General features: G+C 49.8%; 1 protein-coding gene across 3 annotated transcripts in view; it reads right to left on the bottom strand.

Annotated features, from left to right (window-relative positions):
* Positions 1 to 26,100, bottom strand: part of snx25 (sorting nexin 25) — a 146,928-nt gene that overhangs the window by 13,929 nt on the left and 106,899 nt on the right. For all 3 annotated transcript variants that reach the window (XM_079531283.1, XM_079531282.1, XM_079531281.1), the window contains exons 17-18: positions 18,741 to 18,824; positions 16,900 to 17,017 (exon numbers count right to left, since the gene is read on the bottom strand). In XM_079531283.1, coding sequence (XP_079387409.1) covers positions 16,900 to 17,017; positions 18,741 to 18,824 — 202 coding nt within the window. The remainder of the gene's footprint in view (positions 1 to 16,899; positions 17,018 to 18,740; positions 18,825 to 26,100) is intronic.

The following is a 26,100-nucleotide window of genomic DNA, read 5'->3' on the forward strand; positions in this document are numbered from 1 at the left end:
GGAACACAGAGGAAGAGGAACACAGAGAGGAAGAGGAACACAGAGGAAGAGGAACACAGAGGAAGAGGAACACAGAGAGGAAGAGGAACACAGAGGAAGAGGAACACAGAGGAAGAGGAACACAGAGAGGAAGAGGAACACAGAGGAAGAGGAACACAGAGGAAGAGGAACACAGAGGAAGAGGAACACAGAGGAAGAGGAACACAGAGAGGAAGAGGAACACAGAGGAAGAGGAACACAGAGAGGAAGAGGAACACAGAGGAAGAGGAACACAGAGGAAGAGGAACACAGAGGAAGAGGAACACAGAGAGGAAGAGGAACACAGAGGAAGAGGAACACAGAGAGGAAGAGGAACACAGAGGAAGAGGAACACAGAGAGGAAGAGGAACACAGAGAGGAAGAGGAACACAGAGAGGAAGAGGAACACAGAGGAAGAGGAACACAGAGAGGAAGAGGAACACAGAGAGGAAGAGGAACACAGAGGAAGAGGAACACAGAGAGGAAGAGGAACACAGAGAGGAAGAGGAACACAGAGGAAGAGGAACACAGAGGAAGAGGAACACAGAGGAAGAGGAACACAGAGAGGAAGAGGAACACAGAGGAAGAGGAACACAGAGGAAGAGGAACACAGAGGAAGAGGAACACAGAGGAAGAGGAACACAGAGGAAGAGGAACACAGAGGAAGAGGAACACAGAGGAAGAGGAACACAGAGAGGAAGAGGAACACTGAGGAAGAGGAACACAGAGAGGAAGAGGAACACAGAGGAAGAGGAACACAGAGGAAGAGGAACACAGAGGAAGAGGAACACAGAGGAAGAGGAACACAGAGAGGAAGAGGAACACAGAGGAAGAGGAACACAGAGAGGAAGAGGAACACAGAGGAAGAGGAACACAGAGGAAGAGGAACACAGAGAGGAAGAGGAACACAGAGAGGAAGAGGAACACAGAGAGGAAGAGGAACACAGAGGAAGAGGAACACAGAGAGGAAGAGGAACACAGAGAGGAAGAGGAACACAGAGGAAGAGGAACACAGAGAGGAAGAGGAACACAGAGGAAGAGGAACACAGAGAGGAAGAGGAACACAGAGGAAGAGGAACACAGAGGAAGAGGAACACAGAGAGGAAGAGGAACACAGAGGAAGAGGAACACAGAGGAAGAGGAACACAGAGGAAGAGGAACACAGAGGAAGAGGAACACAGAGGAAGAGGAACACAGAGGAAGAGGAACACAGAGAGGAAGAGGAACACTGAGGAAGAGGAACACAGAGAGGAAGAGGAACACAGAGGAAGAGGAACACAGAGAGGAAGAGGAACACAGAGAGGAAGAGGAACACAGAGGAAGAGGAACACAGAGAGGAAGAGGAACACAGAGGAAGAGGAACACAGAGAGGAAGAGGAACACAGAGAGGAAGAGGAACACAGAGGAAGAGGAACACAGAGAGGAAGAGGAACACAGAGGAAGAGGAACACAGAGGAAGAGGAACACAGAGAGGAAGAGGAACACAGAGGAAGAGGAACACAGAGAGGAAGAGGAACACAGAGGAAGAGGAACACAGAGAGGAAGAGGAACACAGAGGAAGAGGAACACAGAGAGGAAGAGGAACACAGAGAGGAAGAGGAACACAGAGAGGAAGAGGAACACAGAGAGGAAGAGGAACACAGAGGAAGAGGAACACAGAGGAAGAGGAACACAGAGTAAGAGGAACACAGAGGAAGAGGAACACAGAGGAAGAGGAACACAGAGGAAGAGGAACACAGAGGAAGAGGAACACAGAGTAAGAGGAACACAGAGAGGCGTGAGGAAGAGGAACACAGAGGAAGAGGAACACAGAGGAAGAGGAACACAGAGGAAGAGGAACACAGAGGAAGAGGAACACAGAGGAAGAGGAACACAGAGAGGAAGAGGAACACAGAGGAAGAGGAACACAGAGGAAGAGGAACACAGAGGAAGAGGAACACAGAGGAAGAGGAACACAGAGGAAGAGGAACACAGAGGAAGAGGAACACAGAGAGGAAGAGGAACACAGAGGAAGAGGAACACAGAGGAAGAGGAACACAGAGTAAGAGGAACACAGAGGAAGAGGAACACAGAGGAAGAGGAACACAGAGGAAGAGGAACACAGAGGAAGAGGAACACAGAGGAAGAGGAACACAGAGTAAGAGGAACACAGAGAGGCGTGAGGAAGAGGAACACAGAGGAAGAGGAACACAGAGGAAGAGGAACACAGAGGAAGAGGAACACAGAGGAAGAGGAACACAGAGTAAGAGGAACACAGAGAGGAAGAGGAACACAGAGGAAGAGGAACACAGAGTAAGAGGAACACAGAGAGGAAGAGGAACACAGAGGAAGAGGAACACAGAGGAAGAGGAACACAGAGAGGAAGAGGAACACAGAGGAAGAGGAACACAGAGGAAGAGGAACACAGAGTAAGAGGAACACAGAGGAAGAGGAACACAGAGGAAGAGGAACACAGAGGAAGAGGAACACAGAGGAAGAGGAACACAGAGGAAGAGGAACACAGAGGAAGAGGAACACAGAGGAAGAGGAACACAGAGAGGAAGAGGAACACAGAGGAAGAGGAACACAGAGGAAGAGGAACACAGAGGAAGAGGAACACAGAGGAAGAGGAACACAGAGGAAGAGGAACACAGAGGAAGAGGAACACAGAGGAAGAGGAACACAGAGAGGAAGAGGAACACAGAGAGGAAGAGGAACACAGAGGAAGAGGAACACAGAGGAAGAGGAACACAGAGAGGAAGAGGAACACAGAGAGGAAGAGGAACACAGAGGAAGAGGAACACAGAGGAAGAGGAACACAGAGAGGAAGAGGAACACAGAGAGGAAGAGGAACACAGAGGAAGAGGAACACAGAGAGGAAGAGGAACACAGAGAGGAAGAGGAACACAGAGGAAGAGGAACACAGAGGAAGAGGAACACAGAGTAAGAGGAACACAGAGGAAGAGGAACACAGAGGAAGAGGAACACAGAGAGGAAGAGGAACACAGAGGAAGAGGAACACAGAGAGGAAGAGGAACACAGAGAGGAAGAGGAACACAGAGGAAGAGGAACACAGAGAGGAAGAGGAACACAGAGGAAGAGGAACACAGAGAGGAAGAGGAACACAGAGAGGAAGAGGAACACAGAGGAAGAGGAACACAGAGAGGAAGAGGAACACAGAGGAAGAGGAACACAGAGGAAGAGGAACACAGAGAGGAAGAGGAACACAGAGGAAGAGGAACACAGAGAGGAAGAGGAACACAGAGGAAGAGGAACACAGAGGAAGAGGAACACAGAGGAAGAGGAACACAGAGAGGAAGAGGAACACAGAGGAAGAGGAACACAGAGAGGAAGAGGAACACAGAGGAAGAGGAACACAGAGAGGAAGAGGAACACAGAGAGGAAGAGGAACACAGAGGAAGAGGAACACACAGAGGAAGAGGAACACAGAGAGGAAGAGGAACACAGAGGAAGAGGAACACAGAGAGGAAGAGGAACACAGAGGAAGAGGAACACAGAGGAAGAGGAACACAGAGAGGAAGAGGAACACAGAGGAAGAGGAACACAGAGAGGAAGAGGAACACAGAGAGGAAGAGGAACACAGAGGAAGAGGAACACAGAGAGGAAGAGGAACACAGAGGAAGAGGAACACAGAGAGGAAGAGGAACACAGAGAGGAAGAGGAACACAGAGGAAGAGGAACACAGAGAGGAAGAGGAACACAGAGAGGAAGAGGAACACAGAGAGGAAGAGGAACACAGAGAGGAAGAGGAACACAGAGAGGAAGAGGAACACAGAGAGGAAGAGGAACACAGAGAGGAAGAGGAACACAGAGAGGAAGAGGAACACAGAGAGGAAGAGGAACACAGAGAGGAAGAGGAACACAGAGGAAGAGGAACACAGAGAGGAAGAGGAACACAGAGGAAGAGGAACACAGAGAGGAAGAGGAACACAGAGAGGAAGAGGAACACAGAGGAAGAGGAACACAGAGAGGAAGAGGAACACAGAGGAAGAGGAACACAGAGGAAGAGGAACACAGAGAGGAAGAGGAACACAGAGGAAGAGGAACACAGAGGAAGAGGAACACAGAGGAAGAGGAACACAGAGAGGAAGAGGAACACAGAGAGGAAGAGGAACACAGAGGAAGAGGAACACAGAGGAAGAGGAACACAGAGAGGAAGAGGAACACAGAGGAAGAGGAACACAGAGGAAGAGGAACACAGAGGAAGAGGAACACAGAGGAAGAGGAACACAGAGGAAGAGGAACACAGAGGAAGAGGAACACAGAGAGGAAGAGGAACACAGAGGAAGAGGAACACAGAGGAAGAGGAACACAGAGGAAGAGGAACACAGAGAGGAAGAGGAACACAGAGAGGAAGAGGAACACAGAGAGGAAGAGGAACACAGAGAGGAAGAGGAACACAGAGAGGAAGAGGAACACAGAGAGGAAGAGGAACACAGAGAGGAAGAGGAACACAGAGAGGAAGAGGAACACAGAGGAAGAGGAACACAGAGGAAGAGGAACACAGAGGAAGAGGAACACAGAGAGGAAGAGGAACACAGAGAGGAAGAGGAACACAGAGGAAGAGGAACACAGAGGAAGAGGAACACAGAGAGGAAGAGGAACACAGAGGAAGAGGAACACAGAGGAAGAGGAACACAGAGGAAGAGGAACACAGAGGAAGAGGAACACAGAGAGGAAGAGGAACACAGAGGAAGAGGAACACAGAGGAAGAGGAACACAGAGAGGAAGAGGAACACAGAGAGGAAGAGGAACACAGAGGAAGAGGAACACAGAGGAAGAGGAACACAGAGGAAGAGGAACACAGAGAGGAAGAGGAACACAGAGAGGAAGAGGAACACAGAGGAAGAGGAACACAGAGAGGAAGAGGAACACAGAGGAAGAGGAACACAGAGAGGAAGAGGAACACAGAGAGGAAGAGGAACACAGAGGAAGAGGAACACAGAGGAAGAGGAACACAGAGGAAGAGGAACACAGAGAGGAAGAGGAACACAGAGGAAGAGGAACACAGAGGAAGAGGAACACAGAGAGGAAGAGGAACACAGAGAGGAAGAGGAACACAGAGAGGAAGAGGAACACAGAGAGGAAGAGGAACACAGAGAGGAAGAGGAACACAGAGAGGCGTGAGGCAACACTGAGGAAGAGGAAGAGGAACACAGAGAGGAAGAGGAACACAGAGGAAGAGGAACACAGAGAGGAAGAGGAACACAGAGAGGAAGAGGAACACAGAGGAAGAGGAACACAGAGAGGCGTGAGGAAGAGGAACACAGAGAGGAAGAGGAACACAGAGAGGAAGAGGAACACAGAGAGGAAGAGGAACACAGAGGAAGAGGAACACAGAGGAAGAGGAACACAGAGAGGCGTGAGGAAGAGGAACACAGAGGAAGAGGAACACAGAGAGGAAGAGGAACACAGAGAGGAAGAGGAACACAGAGAGGAAGAGGAACACAGAGAGGAAGAGGAACACAGAGAGGAAGAGGAACACAGAGAGGAAGAGGAACACAGAGAGGCGTGAGGCAACACTGAGGAAGAGGAAGAGGAACACAGAGAGGAAGAGGAACACAGAGAGGAAGAGGAACACAAGAGAGGCGTGAGGAAGAGGAACACAGAGGAAGAGGAACACAGAGGAAGAGGAACACAGAGAGGAAGAGGAACACAGAGAGGAAGAGGAACACAGAGAGGCGTGAGGCAACACTGAGGAAGAGGAAGAGGAACACAGAGAGGAAGAGGAACACAGAGAGGAAGAGGAACACAAGAGAGGCGTGAGGAAGAGGAACACAGAGGAAGAGGAACACAGAGAGGAAGAGGAACACAGAGAGGAAGAGGAACACAGAGAGGCGTGAGGAAGAGGAACACAGAGAGGAAGAGGAACACAGAGAGGAAGAGGAACACAGAGAGGCGTGAGGAAGAGGAACACAGAGAGGCGTGAGGCAACACTGAGGAAGAGGAAGAGGAACACAGAGAGGAAGAGGAACACAGAGAGGAAGAGGAACACAGAGAGGCGTGAGGCAACACTGAGGAAGAGGAAGAGGAACACAGAGAGGAAGAGGAACACAGAGAGGCGTGAGGCAACACTGAGGAAGAGGAAGAGGAACACAGAGAGGAAGAGGAACACAGAGAGGAAGAGGAACACAGAGAGGCGTGAGGAAGAGGAACACAGAGAGGAAGAGGAACACAGAGAGGAAGAGGAACACAGAGAGGCGTGAGGAAGAGGAACACAGAGAGGAAGAGGAACACAGAGGAAGAGGAACACAGAGGAAGAGGAACACAGAGAGGAAGAGGAACACAGAGAGGCGTGAGGCAACACTGAGGAAGAGGAAGAGGAACACAGAGAGGCGTGAGGAAGAGGAACACAGAGAGGAAGAGGAACACAGAGAGGCGTGAGGCAACACTGAGGAAGAGGAAGAGGAACACAGAGAGGAAGAGGAACACAGAGAGGAAGAGGAACACAAGAGAGGCGTGAGGCAACACTGAGGAAGAGGAAGAGGAACACAGAGAGGAAGAGGAACACAGAGGAAGAGGAACACAGAGAGGAAGAGGAACACAGAGAGGAAGAGGAACACAGAGGAAGAGGAACACAGAGAGGCGTGAGGAAGAGGAACACAGAGAGGAAGAGGAACACAGAGGAAGAGGAACACAGAGAGGAAGAGGAACACAGAGAGGAAGAGGAACACAGAGGAAGAGGAACACAGAGGAAGAGGAACACAGAGAGGAAGAGGAACACAGAGAGGAAGAGGAACACAGAGAGGAAGAGGAACACAGAGAGGAAGAGGAACACAGAGAGGAAGAGGAACACAGAGAGGAAGAGGAACACAGAGAGGCGTGAGGCAACACTGAGGAAGAGGAAGAGGAACACAGAGAGGAAGAGGAACACAGAGAGGAAGAGGAACACAAGAGAGGCGTGAGGAAGAGGAACACAGAGGAAGAGGAACACAGAGGAAGAGGAACACAGAGAGGAAGAGGAACACAGAGAGGAAGAGGAACACAGAGAGGCGTGAGGCAACACTGAGGAAGAGGAAGAGGAACACAGAGAGGAAGAGGAACACAGAGAGGAAGAGGAACACAAGAGAGGCGTGAGGAAGAGGAACACAGAGGAAGAGGAACACAGAGAGGAAGAGGAACACAGAGAGGAAGAGGAACACAGAGAGGCGTGAGGAAGAGGAACACAGAGAGGAAGAGGAACACAGAGAGGAAGAGGAACACAGAGAGGCGTGAGGAAGAGGAACACAGAGAGGCGTGAGGCAACACTGAGGAAGAGGAAGAGGAACACAGAGAGGAAGAGGAACACAGAGAGGAAGAGGAACACAGAGAGGCGTGAGGCAACACTGAGGAAGAGGAAGAGGAACACAGAGAGGAAGAGGAACACAGAGAGGCGTGAGGCAACACTGAGGAAGAGGAAGAGGAACACAGAGAGGAAGAGGAACACAGAGAGGAAGAGGAACACAGAGAGGCGTGAGGAAGAGGAACACAGAGAGGAAGAGGAACACAGAGGAAGAGGAACACAGAGAGGAAGAGGAACACAGAGAGGCGTGAGGCAACACTGAGGAAGAGGAAGAGGAACACAGAGAGGCGTGAGGAAGAGGAACACAGAGAGGAAGAGGAACACAGAGAGGCGTGAGGCAACACTGAGGAAGAGGAAGAGGAACACAGAGAGGAAGAGGAACACAGAGAGGAAGAGGAACACAAGAGAGGCGTGAGGCAACACTGAGGAAGAGGAAGAGGAACACAGAGAGGAAGAGGAACACAGAGAGGAAGAGGAACACAGAGAGGAAGAGGAACACAGAGGAAGAGGAACACAGAGGAAGAGGAACACAGAGAGGAAGAGGAACACAGAGAGGCGTGAGGCAACACTGAGGAAGAGGAAGAGGAACACAGAGAGGCGTGAGGAAGAGGAACACAGAGAGGAAGAGGAACACAAGAGAGGCGTGAGGCAACACTGAGGAAGAGGAAGAGGAACACAGAGGAAGAGGAACACAGAGAGGAAGAGGAACACAGAGGAAGAGGAACACAGAGGAAGAGGAACACAGAGGAAGAGGAACACAGAGAGGAAGAGGAACACAAGAGAGTTAGAGGAACACAGAGGAAGAGGAACACAGAGAGGAAGAGGAACACAGAGAGGAAGAGGAACACAGAGGAAGAGGAACACAGAGAGGCGTGAGGAAGAGGAACACAGAGAGGAAGAGGAACACAGAGAGGCGTGAGGCAACACTGAGGAAGAGGAAGAGGAACACAGAGAGGAAGAGGAACACAGAGAGGAAGAGGAACACAGAGAGGCGTGAGGCAACACTGAGGAAGAGGAAGAGGAACACAGAGAGGAAGAGGAACACAGAGAGGAAGAGGAACACAGAGAGGCGTGAGGCAACACTGAGGAAGAGGAACACAGAGAGGCATGAGGCAACACTGAGGAAGAGGAAGAGGAACACAGAGAGGAAGAGGAACACAGAGAGGAAGAGGAACATAGAGAGGCGTGAGGCAACACTGAGGAAGAGGAAGAGGAACACAGAGAGGAAGAGGAACACAGAGAGGAAGAGGAACACAGAGAGGAAGAGGAACACAGAGAGGAAGAGGAACACAGAGAGGCGTGAGGAAGAGGAACACAGAGAGGCGTGAGGAAGAGGAACACAGAGAGGAAGAGGAACACAGAGAGGAAGAGGAACACAGAGAGGCGTGAGGAAGAGGAACACAGAGAGGCGTGAGGAAGAGGAACACAGAGAGGAAGAGGAACACAGAGGAAGAGGAACACAGAGAGGAAGAGTAACAAAGAGAGGCGTGAGGAAGAGGAACACAGAGAGGCGTGAGGAAGAGGAACACAGAGAGGCGTGAGGAAGAGGAACACAGAGAGGCGTGAGGAAGAGGAACACAGAGAGGCGTGAGGAAGAGGAACACAGAGAGGCGTGAGGAAGAGGAACACAGAGAGGCAACACTGAGGAAGAGGAACACAGAGGAAGAGGAACACAGAGAGGCAACACTGAGGAAGAGGAACACAGAGAGGAAGAGGAACACAGAGGAAGAGGAACACAGAGGAAGAGGAACACAGAGAGGAAGAGGAACACAGAGAGGCAACACTGAGGAAGAGGAACACAGAGGAAGAGGAACACAGAGGAAGAGGAACACAGAGGAAGAGGAACACAGAGGAAGAGGAACACAGAGAGGCAACACTGAGGAAGAGGAACACAGAGAGGAAGAGGAACACAGAGGAAGAGGAACACAGAGGAAGAGGAACACAGAGAGGAAGAGGAACACAGAGGAAGAGGAACACAGAGGAAGAGGAACACAGAGGAAGAGGAACACAGAGGAAGAGGAACACAGAGGAAGAGGAACACAGAGGAAGAGGAACACAGAGGAAGAGGAACACAGAGGAAGAGGAACACAGAGGAAGAGGAACACAGAGGAAGAGGAACACAGAGGAAGAGGAACACAGAGAGGAAGAGGAACACAGAGGAAGAGGAACACAGAGGAAGAGGAACACAGAGGAAGAGGAACACAGAGGAAGAGGAACACAGAGAGGAAGAGGAACACAGAGAGGAAGAGGAACACAGAGAGGAAGAGGAACACAGAGAGGAAGAGGAACACAGAGGAAGAGGAACACAGAGGAAGAGGAACACAGAGGAAGAGGAACACAGAGAGGAAGAGGAACACAGAGGAAGAGGAACACAGAGGAAGAGGAACACAGAGAGGAAGAGGAACACAGAGAGGAAGAGGAACACAGAGGAAGAGGAACACAGAGGAAGAGGAACACAGAGAGGAAGAGGAACACAGAGAGGAAGAGGAACACAGAGAGGAAGAGGAACACAGAGAGGAAGAGGAACACAGAGAGGAAGAGGAACACAGAGAGGCGTGAGGCAACACTGAGGAAGAGGAAGAGGAACACAGAGAGGAAGAGGAACACAGAGAGGAAGAGGAACACATAGAGGAAGAGGAACACAAGAGAGGCGTGAGGAAGAGGAACACAGAGGAAGAGGAACACAGAGAGGAAGAGGAACACAGAGAGGAAGAGGAACACAGAGAGGCGTGAGGAAGAGGAACACAGAGAGGAAGAGGAACACAGAGAGGAAGAGGAACACAGAGAGGAAGAGGAACACAGAGAGGCGTGAGGAAGAGGAACACAGAGAGGAAGAGGAACACAGAGAGGAAGAGGAACACAGAGAGGAAGAGGAACACAGAGAGGAAGAGGAAGACAGAGAGGCGTGAGGAAGAGGAACACAGAGAGGCGTGAGGAAGAGGAACACAGAGAGGAAGAGGAACACAGAGAGGAAGAGGAACACAGAGAGGCGTGAGGAAGAGGAACACAGAGAGGCGTGAGGAAGAGGAACACAGAGAGGAAGAGGAACACAGAGGAAGAGGAACACAGAGAGGAAGAGTAACAAAGAGAGGCGTGAGGAAGAGGAACACAGAGAGGCGTGAGGAAGAGGAACACAGAGAGGCGTGAGGAAGAGGAACACAGAGAGGCGTGAGGAAGAGGAACACAGAGAGGCGTGAGGAAGAGGAACACAGAGAGGCAACACTGAGGAAGAGGAACACAGAGGAAGAGGAACACAGAGAGGCAACACTGAGGAAGAGGAACACAGAGAGGAAGAGGAACACAGAGGAAGAGGAACACAGAGGAAGAGGAACACAGAGAGGAAGAGGAACACAGAGGAAGAGGAACACAGAGAGGCAACACTGAGGAAGAGGAACACAGAGAGGAAGAGGAACACAGAGAGGAAGAGGAACACAGAGGAAGAGGAACACAGAGGAAGAGGAACACAGAGAGGAAGAGGAACACAGAGGAAGAGGAACACAGAGAGGCAACACTGAGGAAGAGGAACACAGAGAGGCGTGAGGAAGAGGAACACAGAGAGGCGTGAGGAAGAGGAACACAGAGAGGCGTGAGGAAGAGGAACACAGAGAGGCAACACTGAGGAAGAGGAACACAGAGGAAGAGGAACACAGAGAGGCAACACTGAGGAAGAGGAACACAGAGAGGAAGAGGAACACAGAGGAAGAGGAACACAGAGGAAGAGGAACACAGAGGAAGAGGAACACAGAGGAAGAGGAACACAGAGGAAGAGGAACACAGAGAGGCAACACTGAGGAAGAGGAACACAGAGAGGAAGAGGAACACAGAGGAAGAGGAACACAGAGGAAGAGGAACACAGAGAGGAAGAGGAACACAGAGGAAGAGGAACACAGAGGAAGAGGAACACAGAGGAAGAGGAACACAGAGGAAGAGGAACACAGAGGAAGAGGAACACAGAGGAAGAGGAACACAGAGAGGAAGAGGAACACAGAGGAAGAGGAACACAGAGGAAGAGGAACACAGAGGAAGAGGAACACAGAGGAAGAGGAACACAGAGGAAGAGGAACACAGAGGAAGAGGAACACAGAGAGGAAGAGGAACACAGAGGAAGAGGAACACAGAGGAAGAGGAACACAGAGGAAGAGGAACACAGAGAGGAAGAGGAACACAGAGAGGAAGAGGAACACAGAGGAAGAGGAACACAGAGAGGAAGAGGAACACAGAGAGGAAGAGGAACACAGAGGAAGAGGAACACAGAGGAAGAGGAACACAGAGAGGAAGAGGAACACAGAGAGGAAGAGGAACACAGAGAGGAAGAGGAACACAGAGAGGAAGAGGAACACAGAGAGGAAGAGGAACACAGAGAGGAAGAGGAACACAGAGAGGAAGAGGAACACAGAGAGGCGTGAGGAAGAGGAACACAGAGAGGCGTGAGGCAACACTGAGGAAGAGGAAGAGGAACACAGAGAGGAAGAGGAACACAGAGAGGAAGAGGAACACAGAGAGGAAGAGGAACACAGAGAGGAAGAGGAACACAGAGAGGAAGAGGAACACAGAGAGGAAGAGGAACACAGAGGAAGAGGAACACAGAGGAAGAGGAACACAGAGGAAGAGGAACACAGAGGAAGAGGAACACAGAGAGGCAACACTGAGGAAGAGGAACACAGAGAGGAAGAGGAACACAGAGGAAGAGGAACACAGAGGAAGAGGAACACAGAGGAAGAGGAACACAGAGGAAGAGGAACACTGAGGAAGAGGAACACAGAGAGGAAGAGGAACACTGAGGAAGAGGAACACAGAGGAAGAGGAACACAGAGGAAGAGGAACACAGAGAGGAAGAGGAACACAGAGGAAGAGGAACACAGAGGAAGAGGAACACAGAGGAAGAGGAACACTGAGGAAGAGGAACACAGAGGAAGAGGAACACAGAGAGGAAGAGGAACACAGAGGAAGAGGAACACAGAGGAAGAGGAACACAGAGGAAGAGGAACACAGAGGAAGAGGAACACAGAGGAAGAGGAACACAGAGGAAGAGGAACACAGAGGAAGAGGAACACAGAGAGGAAGAGGAACACAGAGGAAGAGGAACACAGAGGAAGAGGAACACAGAGGAAGAGGAACACAGAGGAAGAGGAACACAGAGAGGAAGAGGAACACAGAGAGGAAGAGGAACACAGAGAGGAAGAGGAACACAGAGAGGAAGAGGAACACAGAGAGGAAGAGGAACACAGAGAGGAAGAGGAACACAGAGAGGAAGAGGAACACAGAGGAAGAGGAACACAGAGGAAGAGGAACACAGAGAGGAAGAGGAACACAGAGAGGAAGAGGAACACAGAGAGGAAGAGGAACACAGAGAGGAAGAGGAACACAGAGAGGAAGAGGAACACAGAGAGGAAGAGGAACACAGAGAGGAAGAGGAACACAGAGAGGCGTGAGGAAGAGGAACACAGAGAGGCGTGAGGCAACACTGAGGAAGAGGAAGAGGAACACAGAGAGGAAGAGGAACACAGAGAGGAAGAGGAACACAGAGAGGAAGAGGAACACAGAGAGGAAGAGGAACACAGAGAGGAAGAGGAACACAGAGAGGCGTGAGGAAGAGGAACACAGAGAGGCGTGAGGCAACACTGAGGAAGAGGAAGAGGAACACAGAGAGGAAGAGGAACACAGAGAGGAAGAGGAACACAGAGAGGCGTGAGGAAGAGGAACACAGAGAGGAAGAGGAACACAGAGAGGCGTGAGGCAACACTGAGGAAGAGGAAGAGGAACACAGAGAGGCGTGAGGAAGAGGAACACAGAGAGGAAGAGGAACACAGAGAGGCGTGAGGCAACACTGAGGAAGAGGAAGAGGAACACAGAGAGGAAGAGGAACACAGAGAGGAAGAGGAACACAAGAGAGGCGTGAGGCAACACTGAGGAAGAGGAAGAGGAACACAGAGAGGAAGAGGAACACAGAGAGGAAGAGGAACACAAGAGAGGCGTGAGGCAACACTGAGGAAGAGGAAGAGGAACACAGAGAGGAAGAGGAACACAGAGAGGAAGAGGAACACAGAGAGGCGTGAGGAAGAGGAACACAGAGAGGAAGAGGAACACAGAGGAAGAGGAACACAGAGGAAGAGGAACACAGAGAGGAAGAGGAACACAGAGAGGCGTGAGGCAACACTGAGGAAGAGGAAGAGGAACACAGAGAGGCGTGAGGAAGAGGAACACAGAGAGGCGTGAGGCAACACTGAGGAAGAGGAAGAGGAACACAGAGAGGAAGAGGAACACAGAGAGGAAGAGGAACACAAGAGAGGCGTGAGGCAACACTGAGGAAGAGGAAGAGGAACACAGAGGAAGAGGAACACAGAGAGGAAGAGGAACACAGAGGAAGAGGAACACAGAGAGGAAGAGGAACACAAGAGAGGAAGAGGAACACAGAGGAAGAGGAACACAGAGAGGAAGAGGAACACAGAGAGGAAGAGGAACACAGAGGAAGAGGAACACAGAGAGGCGTGAGGAAGAGGAACACAGAGAGGAAGAGGAACACAGAGAGGCGTGAGGCAACACTGAGGAAGAGGAAGAGGAACACAGAGAGGAAGAGGAACACAGAGAGGCGTGAGGCAACACTGAGGAAGAGGAACACAGAGAGGAAGAGGAACACAGAGAGGAAGAGGAACATAGAGAGGCGTGAGGCAACACTGAGGAAGAGGAAGAGGAACACAGAGAGGAAGAGGAACACAGAGAGGAAGAGGAACACAGAGAGGAAGAGGAACACAGAGAGGAAGAGGAACACAGAGAGGAAGAGGAACACAGAGGAAGAGGAACACAGAGAGGAAGAGGAACACAGAGAGGAAGAGGAACACAGAGAGGAAGAGGAACACAGAGAGGAAGAGGAACACAGAGAGGCGTGAGGAAGAGGAACACAGAGAGGCGTGAGGAAGAGGAACACAGAGAGGAAGAGGAACACAGAGAGGAAGAGGAACACAGAGGAAGAGGAACACAGAGAGGAAGAGTAACAAAGAGAGGCGTGAGGAAGAGGAACACAGAGAGGCGTGAGGAAGAGGAACACAGAGAGGCGTGAGGAAGAGGAACACAGAGAGGCGTGAGGAAGAGGAACACAGAGAGGCGTGAGGAAGAGGAACACAGAGAGGCGTGAGGAAGAGGAACACAGAGAGGCAACACTGAGGAAGAGGAACACAGAGAGGCAACACTGAGGAAGAGGAACACAGAGGAAGAGGAACACAGAGAGGCGTGAGGAAGAGGAACACAGAGAGGCAACACTGAGGAAGAGGAACACAGAGGAAGAGGAACACAGAGAGGCAACACTGAGGAAGAGGAACACAGAGGAAGAGGAACACAGAGAGGCAACACTGAGGAAGAGGAACACAGAGAGGCAACACTGAGGAAGAGGAACACAGAGAGGCAACACTGAGGAAGAGGAACACAGAGGAAGAGGAACACAGAGAGGCAACACTGAGGAAGAGGAACACAGAGAGGCAACACTGAGGAAGAGGAACACAGAGAGGCAACACTGAGGAAGAGGAACACAGAGAGGCAACACTGAGGAAGAGGAACACAGAGTGGTAACACTGAGGAAGAGGAACACAGAGAGGCGTGAGGCAACACTGAGGAAGAGGAACACAGAGAGGCAACACTGAGGAAGAGGAACACAGAGAGGCGTGAGGCAACACAGCCACACTGAGGAAGAGGAACACAGAGAGGCAACACTGAGGAAGAGGAACACAGAGAGGCAACACTGAGGAAGAGGAACACAGAGAGGCAACACAGCCACAGAGGAAGAGGAACACAGAGAGGCAACACTGAGGAAGAGGAACACAGAGAGGCAACACTGAGGAAGAGGAACACAGAGAGGCAACACAGCCACAGAGGAAGAGGAACACAGAGAGGCAACACAGCCACAGAGGAAGAGGAACACAGAGAGGCAACACAGCCACAGAGGAAGAGGAACACAGAGAGGCAACACTGAGGAAGAGGAACACAGAGAGGCAACACTGAGGAAGAGGAACACAGAGAGGCAACACTGAGGAAGAGGAACACAGAGAGGCAACACTGAGGAAGAGGAACACAGAGAGGCAACACTGAGGAAGAGGAACACAGAGAGGCAACACTGAGGAAGAGGAACACAGAGAGGCAACACTGAGGAAGAGGAACACAGAGAGGCAACACTGAGGAAGAGGAACACAGAGAGGCAACACTGAGGAAGAGGAACACAGAGAGGCAACACTGAGGAAGAGGAACACAGAGAGGCGTGAGGAAGAGGAACACAGAGAGGCAACACTGAGGAAGAGGAACACAGAGAGGAAGAGGAACACAGAGAGGCGTGAGGCAACACAGCCACAGAGGAAGAGGAACACAGAGAGGCAACACTGAGGAAGAGGAACACAGAGAGGCAACACTGAGGAAGAGGAACACAGAGAGGAAGAGGAACACAGAGAGGCGTGAGGCAACACAGCCACAGAGGAAGAGGAACACAGAGAGGCAACACTGAGGAAGAGGAACACAGAGAGGCGTGAGGCAACACAGCCACAGCGAGTAGGGATGTATCTTTGTTTTATATACTGATAATTCCATCCAATACGGTTATGTGTTTTACTTGAGGTATTAATCGTCTCTGTGGCGCGTAGTGGGAGAGGAGCGACAGGATTTAGAATTGCGGGTTTTAACCCATTTCGACGATTCTACAAATGTCTTCTAACAGTTTTCTGAAAAACCCTGTTTCTATGTCAGTGGTTCGCAAACTTTTTCACGTCAAGGTCCCCAAAAAGTATATGCATTTGGCTGCCGACCCCCCATCTGAAAATATGTTGTTCCAGGGAACCCCTCCAGAAGCAAAGATTTGAGTTAAAAACGTTCGCTCTGAAAGAATATATATTCAAAGATTTGCGACACATTTTCAAGATTTTTTTCAAAAATAGCAGATCTACAAGCTCGTAGCGCGCCACTCGGTGAATAAAACTACGACGAACATGTTTGTCGACTACCTTTTTTTCTCTCACAAAAACTAAATAAAAACTAACCAATGAGGACTAAACTAAATATATTGGCAATTTCGTCAACTAACTAGACTAAACTGAGAGGGTTTAGTGGAGAAGATATCCAGTAGAACATAAAGTCATCGTTAGGTCGCGCTCTGAACATAGCCGATCTACAAGCTGAATTCACCCTTTGTCAGCCTTCTGATTGGTCCCTGACTGACCAACCAGCAGGCTCTTTCTGCCTTGTTCCGCCCTGGTTCCCGCCTTGTTTGTTGAATTTGCTAAAACATAATTTTTGGAAAAAACTAAAATCAAACATGACCTGCCCTGCAGTCACCGTGCTGCACCTGTGGTGTTCCGTTTTACTGACACAGAGTTTAAAATAAGAACTGAACTCACAGAATATCAATACGAAGCAACTGAAAAACACCTTATTTCAATGGTAGTGGATGGAGAGAGAGGGGATTTTTATCCAACCACGAAACGGCAACCAATGGGTGCGAAGAGGGGCGGAACCACGACAAAGGGTGAATTATAGGGCGTTCATTCACACAAAAAACCCCACAAAAGAATCTGCCCGACAACAACGATGTAGAGTCAGTAGATCAGCCTGTGGTTGGTCCTTACTGCCTCGGAGCTCAAAGATCTCTCCAATCAGCATGAAGCATGGCTCAGCCAGGGCGTCCCTCCTCCCATCAGCCTCGTCACCGTAGTCTGACAGGTCGCTGTCGTCCTCAGCCTCCTCCTGGGGGCGCCGCGCACACACACACACACGTCTGGGTTAGTCTGACAGGTCGCTGTCGTCCTCAGCCTCCTCCTGGGGGCGCCGCGCACACACACACACACGTCTGGGTTAGTCTGACAGGTCGCTGTCGTCCTCAGCCTCCTCCTGGGGGCGCCGCACACACACACACACACACGTCTGGGTTAGTCTGACAGGTCGCTGTCGTCCTCAGCCTCCTCCTGGGGGCGCCGCGCACACACACACACACACACACACACACACACACACACATACACGTCTGGGTTAGTCTGACAGGTCGCTGTCGTCCTCAGCCTCCTCCTGGGGGCACCGCACACACACACACACACACACACACACACACACACACACGTCTGGGTTAGTCTGACAGGTCGCTGTCGTCCTCAGCCTCCTCCTGGGGGCGCCGCACACACACACACACACGTCTGGGTTAGTCTGACAGGTCGCTGTCGTCCTCAGCCTCCTCCTGGGGGCGCCACACACACACACACACACACACACGTCTGGGTTAGTCTGACAGGTCGCTGTCGTCCTCAGCCTCCTCCTGGGGGCGCCGCGCACACACACACACACACACACACACACACACACACACACACACACACACACACACACACACACACACACACACACACACACACACACACACACGTCTGGGTTAAGGTGGCCTTAAACTAGCCGATAATCGGGCATTTTTGACGCTTGGGTTGGCCCGACTCAATCGATCTGTTCGGGGGCCCGCTCAAAGCGCGATCGGCCCGATCAACATCAAGAATGTTTGATATTTGCTCTGCCCCACTCCGATTATCCTGTAGTGTGTGGTGCTATCAGATTTCAGATTGAAAAAAAAATCGGCTAGTGTAAGGCCACCTTTAGTCTGACAGGTCGCTGTCATCCTCAGCCTCCTCCTGGGGGCGCCACGCACGCACACACACACGTCTGGGTTAGTCTGAGAGGTCGCTGTTGTCCTCAGCCTCCTCCTGGGGGCGTCACACACACACACACACACACACACACACACACACACACACACACACACACACACACACACACACACACACACACACACACACACACACACACACACACACACACACACACACACACACACACACACACACACACACACACACACACACACACACACACACACACACACACACACACACACACACACACACACACACACACACACACACACACACACACACACACACACACACACACACACGTCGAGGTCCCAGGCAGATTTGATTGTTTAACTTGAGAATTGTGTCCAAGTATTACTCGGTTGATCAATATGCAACACAAAGGAGCCGTGCCTGTGTGTGTGACTGTGTGTGTGTGTGTGTGTGACTGTGTGTGTGTGTGTGTGGTAAATGGTAAATGGTGCATTTATATAGCGCCTTTATCCAAGGCGCTTTACATAGACTGTGCATTACATTCACCCATTCACACACACATTCATACACCGATTGCGGCGGAAGCCATCCAAGGACATCCAGTGTCTTGCCCAAGGACACTTCGACATGTAGACAGGAGGAGGAGCCGGGGATTCAAACCGCCGACCCATGGATCATTGGACGACCTGCTCTACCTCTTGAGCCACAGTGTGTGTGTGTGTGTGTGTGTGTGTGTGTGTGTGTGTGTGTGTGTGTGTGTATGTGTGTGCGCGCGTGTGCGTGCGAAGTGCTTGCGTGCGTACCTCTGTGTGTGAGAAGAAGTCCCCAGGCAGCCTCTCCAAGAAGGACGCCAGAGAGAAGGATGATTTCTTCTGGATGGTCATCACCTTCAAGAATAATAATAATAATAATAATAATAATGGATTGCATTTTTATAGTGCTTTCCTATGCACTCCGTCAGGGGTGGGCAACTTTGACGATGGAGAGGGCCACTATATTTACACACTCACTCCCTAGGGCCATATATTACTGTCGTCGCAAAAATAGCCGATCTACAAGCTCAAAACGTGCCGCGCTGTGACGCGTTTTGAGCTTGTAGATCGGTTATTTTTGCTATATTCGAATTGAAATGTTGAATTAGTTTTTTACTATTTTTTAATTGGAATCCTGAAATTTAACATTTTTATGTAATTTCAAATGCCTTTTAATTATATTTGTGTTGAGCAATGAGCTACTAATTTAGACTGAAGTAATTAAAGCGGGTCATGTTTGCATGTTGTGGAATTGTAAACAGCTGAAACCAATATTATATCAGTATCCTGACATTAACCTGACAGCCACATTAAGTGAAGGTGGGGGCCACATGTGGCCCCCGGGCCGCCAGTTGCCCACCCCTGCACTACGTGCTTTACTCAAAGCGCTTTACAAAGGTCCGTTCATTCATACATTGGGAGGTGAAGGTCCGTTCATCCATACATTGGGAGGTGAAGGTCCGTTCATCCATACATTGGGAGGTGAAGGTCCATTCATCCATACATTGGGAGGTGAAGGTCCGTTCATCCATACATTGGGAGGTGAAGGTCCGTTCATCCATACATTGGGAGGTGAAGGTCCATTCATTCATACATTGGGAGGTGAAGGTCTATTCATCCATACATTGGGAGGTGAAGGTCCATTCATTCATACATTGGGAGGTGAAGGTCCATTCATTCATACATTGGGAGGTGAAGGTCCATTCATTCATACATTGGGAGGTGAAGGTCCGTTCATCCATACATTGGGAGGTGAAGGTCCATTCATTCATACATTGGGAGGTGAAGGTCCATTCATTCATACATTGGGAGGTGAAGGTCCGTTCATCCATACATTGGGAGGTGAAGGTCCATTCATTCATACATTGGGAGGTGAAGGTTCATTCATCCATACATTGGGAGGTGAAGGTCCGTTCATCCATACATTGGGAGGTGAAGGTCCGTTCATCCATACATTGGGAGGTGAAGGTCCGTTCATCCATACATTGGGAGGTGAAGGTCCGTTCATTCATACATTGGGAGGTGAAGGTCCATTCATTCATACATTGGGAGGTGAAGGTCCGTTCATCCATACATTGGGAGGTGAAGGTCCGTTCATTCATACATTGGGAGGTGAAGGTCCGTTCATTCATACATTGGGAGGTGAAGGTCCATTCATCCATACATTGGGAGGTGAAGGTCCGTTCATCCATACATTGGGAGGTGAAGGTCCATTCATTCATACATTGGGAGGTGAAGGTCCGTTCATCCATACATTGGGAGGTGAAGGTCCATTCATCCATACATTGGGAGGTGAAGGTTCATTCATCCATACATTGGGAGGTGAAGGTCCATTCATCCATACATTGGGAGGTGAAGGTTCATTCATCCATACATTGGGAGGTGAAGGTCCATTCATCCATACATTGGGAGGTGAAGGTCCATTCATCCATACATTGGGAGGTGAAGGTTCATTCATCCATACATTGGGAGGTGAAGGTCCATTCATCCATACATTGGGAGGTGAAGGTCCGTTCATCCATACATTGGGAGGTGAAGGTCCGTTCATCCATACATTGGGAGGTGAAGGTCCATTCATCCATACATTGGGAGGTGAAGGTCCATTCATCCATACATTGGGAGGTGAAGGTCCGTTCATCCATACATTGGGAGGTGAAGGTCCATTCATCCATACATTGGGAGGTGAAGGTCCGTTCATCCATACATTGGGAGGTGAAGGTCCGTTCATTCATACATTGGGAGGTGAAGGTCCATTCATCCATACATTGGGAGGTGAAGGTCCGTTCATTCATACATTGGGAGGTGAAGGTCCGTTCATCCATACATTGGGAGGTGAAGGTCCATTCATCCATACATTGGGAGGTGAAGGTCCGTTCATTCATACATTGGGAGGTGAAGGTCCGTTCATCCATACATTGGGAGGTGAAGGTCCATTCATCCATACATTGGGAGGTGAAGGTCCGTTCATCCATACATTGGGAGGTGAAGGTCCATTCATCCATACATTGGGAGGTGAAGGTCCGTTCATCCATACATTGGGAGGTGAAGGTCCGTTCATCCATACATTGGGAGGTGAAGGTCCGTTCATCCATACATTGGGAGGTGAAGGTCCGTTCATTCATACATTGGGAGGTGAAGGTCCGTTCATCCATACATTGGGAGGTGAAGGTCCATTCATCCATACATTGGGAGGTGAAGGTCCATTCATTCATACATTGGGAGGTGAAGGTCCGTTCATCCATACATTGGGAGGTGAAGGTCCATTCATCCATACATTGGGAGGTGAAGGTCCATTCATCCATACATTGGGAGGTGAAGCGGCAGTGGGAGGTGAACAGTGGCATTGGGAGGTGAACAGTCGACACCAGCATCCTCACGTCCCACATTCACACACCAGTGTTTTGGCAGCAAATTAGCAGCATGCTGAAAATAGCAGATCTACAAGATCACAACGTATTGTGAGCTTGTAGATCTGCTATTTTCAGCATGCAACAAACTGTAAAATGACTCATACTGGATCTCTTGTCCACTAGGTCCCTTCCTAACATTTTAGTCTAGTTTTTATGTGTTGACAAAATCGACAGTATATTTAGTCATAGTTTTAGTCATCATGCCATGGCTTAGTTTTCATTTAGTTTTTATGTCGTTTTTGTCAGTGAAAAAAAGGTAGTCGACGGGACATTTTTCGTCATAGTTTCAGTGTCTTGGCCCAAGGACACTTCCACATGTGGACAGGAGGAGGAGCCCAAGGACACTTCCACATGTGGACAGGAGGAGGAGCCGGGATTCGAACCGCCGACCCAGGGGTCATTGGACGACCTGCTCTACCTCCTGAGCCACAGCCATCAAGAGGGACATGGGGCCCATTACGCCATATATACTGTTATCACTATATCAAATATTATCCATTTACCATTTGCTGACACCAGAAAGAGAACCTTGTTGCAGGAAACCGACAACACTGTGACTGCACACATACACATGACGGCTGTGACTTTTTTTTTTTGATTGATTGAAATATTTATTAACAGTTTGCAGAATTACAGTACATTTCAAGCACAAACTCAATACAAAGGCTGTTAAATGTGAGTGGACGACCCAATTAACACTTTAATTGCCCGGAACTATTTAATCCATTACATTCATGCGCCCAGTCGATTTATAAACACAGACGCCTTTTCCGGACGGACCGGCCGGAAGTTCATGATGTTGTGTAGCAGCTAACAATAGCCACAGCACTCGAGAGTCGATCGACAACAACGGGAGACAAGAATAAATCTATCGAGACTAGCGACTGGACCGCGGAGCGCCGTCTAACACAGGATCTTTTTTCAGAAAAAGACGGGATGATTTAGATCGCGATTTATGAACGTTTTAAGATTTTCGTTTTCATCAGCTAAACAGAGGAGGGAGTTTTTTGATGACGTCTCAGTCTTGCGCATCACCGAGGAGAGCCCAGCAGGCGCGCCTGGGCTATACAGCCATGCGATCTGTTCTCGTATCAATAAAGTTCGTCTTTTGGACAATACTTCGTCCTGAGCGTCGGGCATTACTAATAGAAAGGACAAAGAACGTCGTCCTGGGCGTTCGGAGTGTTAAGCATTACACTTGTTTACAAGAGGGTCCACCTTGTTCAATTCATCAAAACATTTAGAGACGTACAAATAGACACTTCTATATACCGGTAGTCAAAGAACAGAACAGGAATTCATCATAAAGGAGGTAAAAAGGGAAAATAAACAGTGAGGGAAAGGGGGGGGGGGGGGGGGATTCAGATTTTACGGGGGCCAGTTTCGAATTGCAGCCATCCGTAGGTGCCCTTTGAGAGCGGTTTTGAAGGAGTCAAGGGATTCGCATGTCTTAATGACTGTTGGTAGGGCGTTCCACATTTTGGTGGCATAGGAGCGAAAATAATTTAGTCCCTTGTTTGTGCCGAATCTGGGTTGTTACATGGTTCGTTGCACTCCCTCTGGTGTTGTGGGTGTGATGACTGATTTATCCCATTCTGGACGGGAACCCCTTTTGGTGTTTTAACTAAGCATTATGTTATACTTTAGCTGTTGAGAAATATTCGATAAAATTCGATAAAATCATGAAAATGTGGCCCAAATGTTTGAATATATATTCTTTCAGAACGTTTTGAACCCATTTAGGCCTGACGTCAAAAAAAAAAAAAAAAAACGTTCGCTCTGAAAGAATATATTCTTGTCCCTGAACAACATATTTTCAGATGGGGGTCGGCGGCCAAATACATATATGTTTGGGGGTCCTTGACATGAAAATGTTTGAGAACGACTGACATAGAAACATGGGATTTTTCAGAAAACTGTCAGGATTTAGAAGACATTTGTAGACTCGTCCTCGGGTCTAAACGGGTTAATATTCCATTCACAGAATAACAGTACAAGTAGTACAGTCAAAGGTTATGCTAAAATTATGCAGGGGTCTTGTTTCCATTGTGGTCCATTGTACTGAATTAATCAGTAAGGCATACAATACAATGCATGAAATACATTAGCATGGGTTTTTCAGAAAACCTTTAGGATTTAGGAGACATTTTTTTTAGAATCGGCCTCAGGTCTAAATGGATTAAGGTTATTTTGTTTTAGTTTGGACAGACAGGGAGTGGACCTGGGGACTGTATTTAGTTTGGACAGACAGGGAGTGGACCTGGGGACTGTATTTAGTTTGGACAGACAGGGAGTGGACCTGGGGACTGTATTTAGTTTGGACAGACAGGGAGTGGACCTGGGGACTGTATTTAGTTTGGACAGACAGGGAGTGGACCTGGGGACTGTATTTAGTTTGGACAGACAGGGAGAGGACCTGGGGACTGTATTTAGTTTGGACAGACAGGGAGTGGACCTGGGGACTGTATTTAGTTTGGACAGACAGGGAGTGGACCTGGGGACTGTATTTAGTTTGGACAGACAGGGAGTGGACCTGGGGACTGTATTTAGTTTGGACAGACAGGGAGTGGACCTGGGGACTGTATTTAGTTTGGACAGACAGGGAGTGGACCTGGGGACTGTATTTAGTTTGGACAGACAGGGAGTGGACCTGGGGACTGTATTTAGTTGGGACAGACAGGGACTGGACCTGGGGACTGTATTTAGTTGGGACAGACATGGAGAGGACCTGGGGACTGTATTTAGTTTGGACAGACACGGAGTGGACCTGGGGACTGTATTTAGTTTGGACAGACAGGGAGAGGACCTGGGGACTGTATTTAGTTTGGACAGACAGGGAGTGGACCTGGGGACTGTATTTAGTTGGGACAGACAGGGAGTGGACCTGGGGACTGTATTTAGTTTGGACAGACAGGGAGTGGACCTGGGGACTGTATTTAGTTTGGACAGGGAGTGGACCTGGGGACTGTATTTAGTTTGGACAGACAGGGAGTGGACCTGGGGACTGTATTTAGTTTGGACAGACAGGGAGTGGACCTGGGGACTGTATTTAGTTTGGACAGACAGGGAGTGGACCTGGGGACTGTATTTAGTTTGGACAGACAGGGAGTGGACCTGGGGACTGTATTTAGTTTGGACAGACAGGGAGAGGACCTGGGGACTGTATTTAGTTTGGACAGACAGGGAGTGGACCTGGGGACTGTATTTAGTTTGGACAGACAGGGAGAGGACCTGGGGACTGTATTTAGTTTGGACAGGGAGTGGACCTGGGGACTGTATTTAGTTTGGACAGACAGGGAGAGGACCTGGGGACTGTATTTAGTTTGGACAGACAGGGAGAGGACCTGGGGACTGTATTTAGTTTGGACAGACAGGGAGTGGACCTGGGGACTGTATTTAGTTTGGACAGACAGGGAGAGGACCTGGGGACTGTATTTAGTTTGGACAGACAGGGAGTGGACCTGGGGACTGTATTTAGTTTGGACAGACAGGGAGAGGACCTGGGGACTGTATTTAGTTTGGACAGGGAGTGGACCTGGGGACTGTATTTAGTTTGGACAGACAGGGAGTGGACCTGGGGACTGTATTTAGTTTGGACAGACAGGGAGTGGACCTGGGGACTGTATTTAGTTTGGACAGACAGGGAGTGGACCTGGGGACTGTATTTAGTTTGGACAGACAGGGAGAGGACCTGGGGACTGTATTTAGTTTGGACAGGGAGAGGACCTGGGGACTGTATTTAGTTTGGACAGACATGGAGAGGACCTGGGGACTGTATTTAGTTTGGACAGACAGGGAGAGGACCTGGGGACTGTATTTAGTTTGGACAGACAGGGAGTGGACCTGGGGACTGTATTTAGTTTGGACAGACAGGGAGAGGACCTGGGGACTGTATTTAGTTTGGACAGACAGGGAGTGGACCTGGGGACTGTATTTAGTTTGGACAGACAGGGAGTGGACCTGGGGACTGTATTTAGTTTGGACAGACAGGGAGAGGACCTGGGGACTGTATTTAGTTTGGACAGGGAGAGGACCTGGGGACTGTATTTAGTTTGGACAGACATGGAGAGGACCTGGGGACTGTATTTAGTTTGGACTGACAGGGAGAGGACCTGGGGACTGTATTTAGTTTGGACAGACAGGGAGTGGACCTGGGGACTGTATTTAGTTTGGACAGACAGGGAGTGGACCTGGGGACTGTATTTAGTTTGGACAGACAGGGAGTGGACCTGGGGACTATTTAGTTTGGACAGACTTGGAGAGGACCTGGGGACTGTATTTAGTTTGGACAGACATGGAGAGGACCTGGGGACTGTATTTAGTTTGGACAGGGAGTGGACCTGGGGACTGTATTTAGTTTAGACAGACAGGGAGTGGACCTGGGGACTGTATTTAGTTTGGACAGACAGGGAGAGGACCTGGGGACTGTATTTAGTTTGGACAGACATGGAGAGGACCTGGGGACTGTATTTAGTTTGGACAGACATGGAGAGGACCTGGGGACTGTATTTAGTTTGGACAGACATGGAGAGGACCTGGGGACTGTATTTAGTTTGGACAGACAGGGAGAGGACCTGGGGACTGTATTTAGTTTGGACAGACAGGGAGTGGACCTGGGGACTGTATTTTGTTTGGACAGACAGGGAGTGGACCTGGGGACTGTATTTAGTTTGGACAGACAGGGAGAGGACCTGGGGACTGTATTTAGTTTGGACAGACAG

Source organism: Electrona antarctica (genome assembly GCF_951216825.1).
Source record: "Electrona antarctica genome assembly, contig: scaffold_49, whole genome shotgun sequence".
NCBI lineage: Eukaryota > Metazoa > Chordata > Actinopteri > Myctophiformes > Myctophidae > Electrona > Electrona antarctica.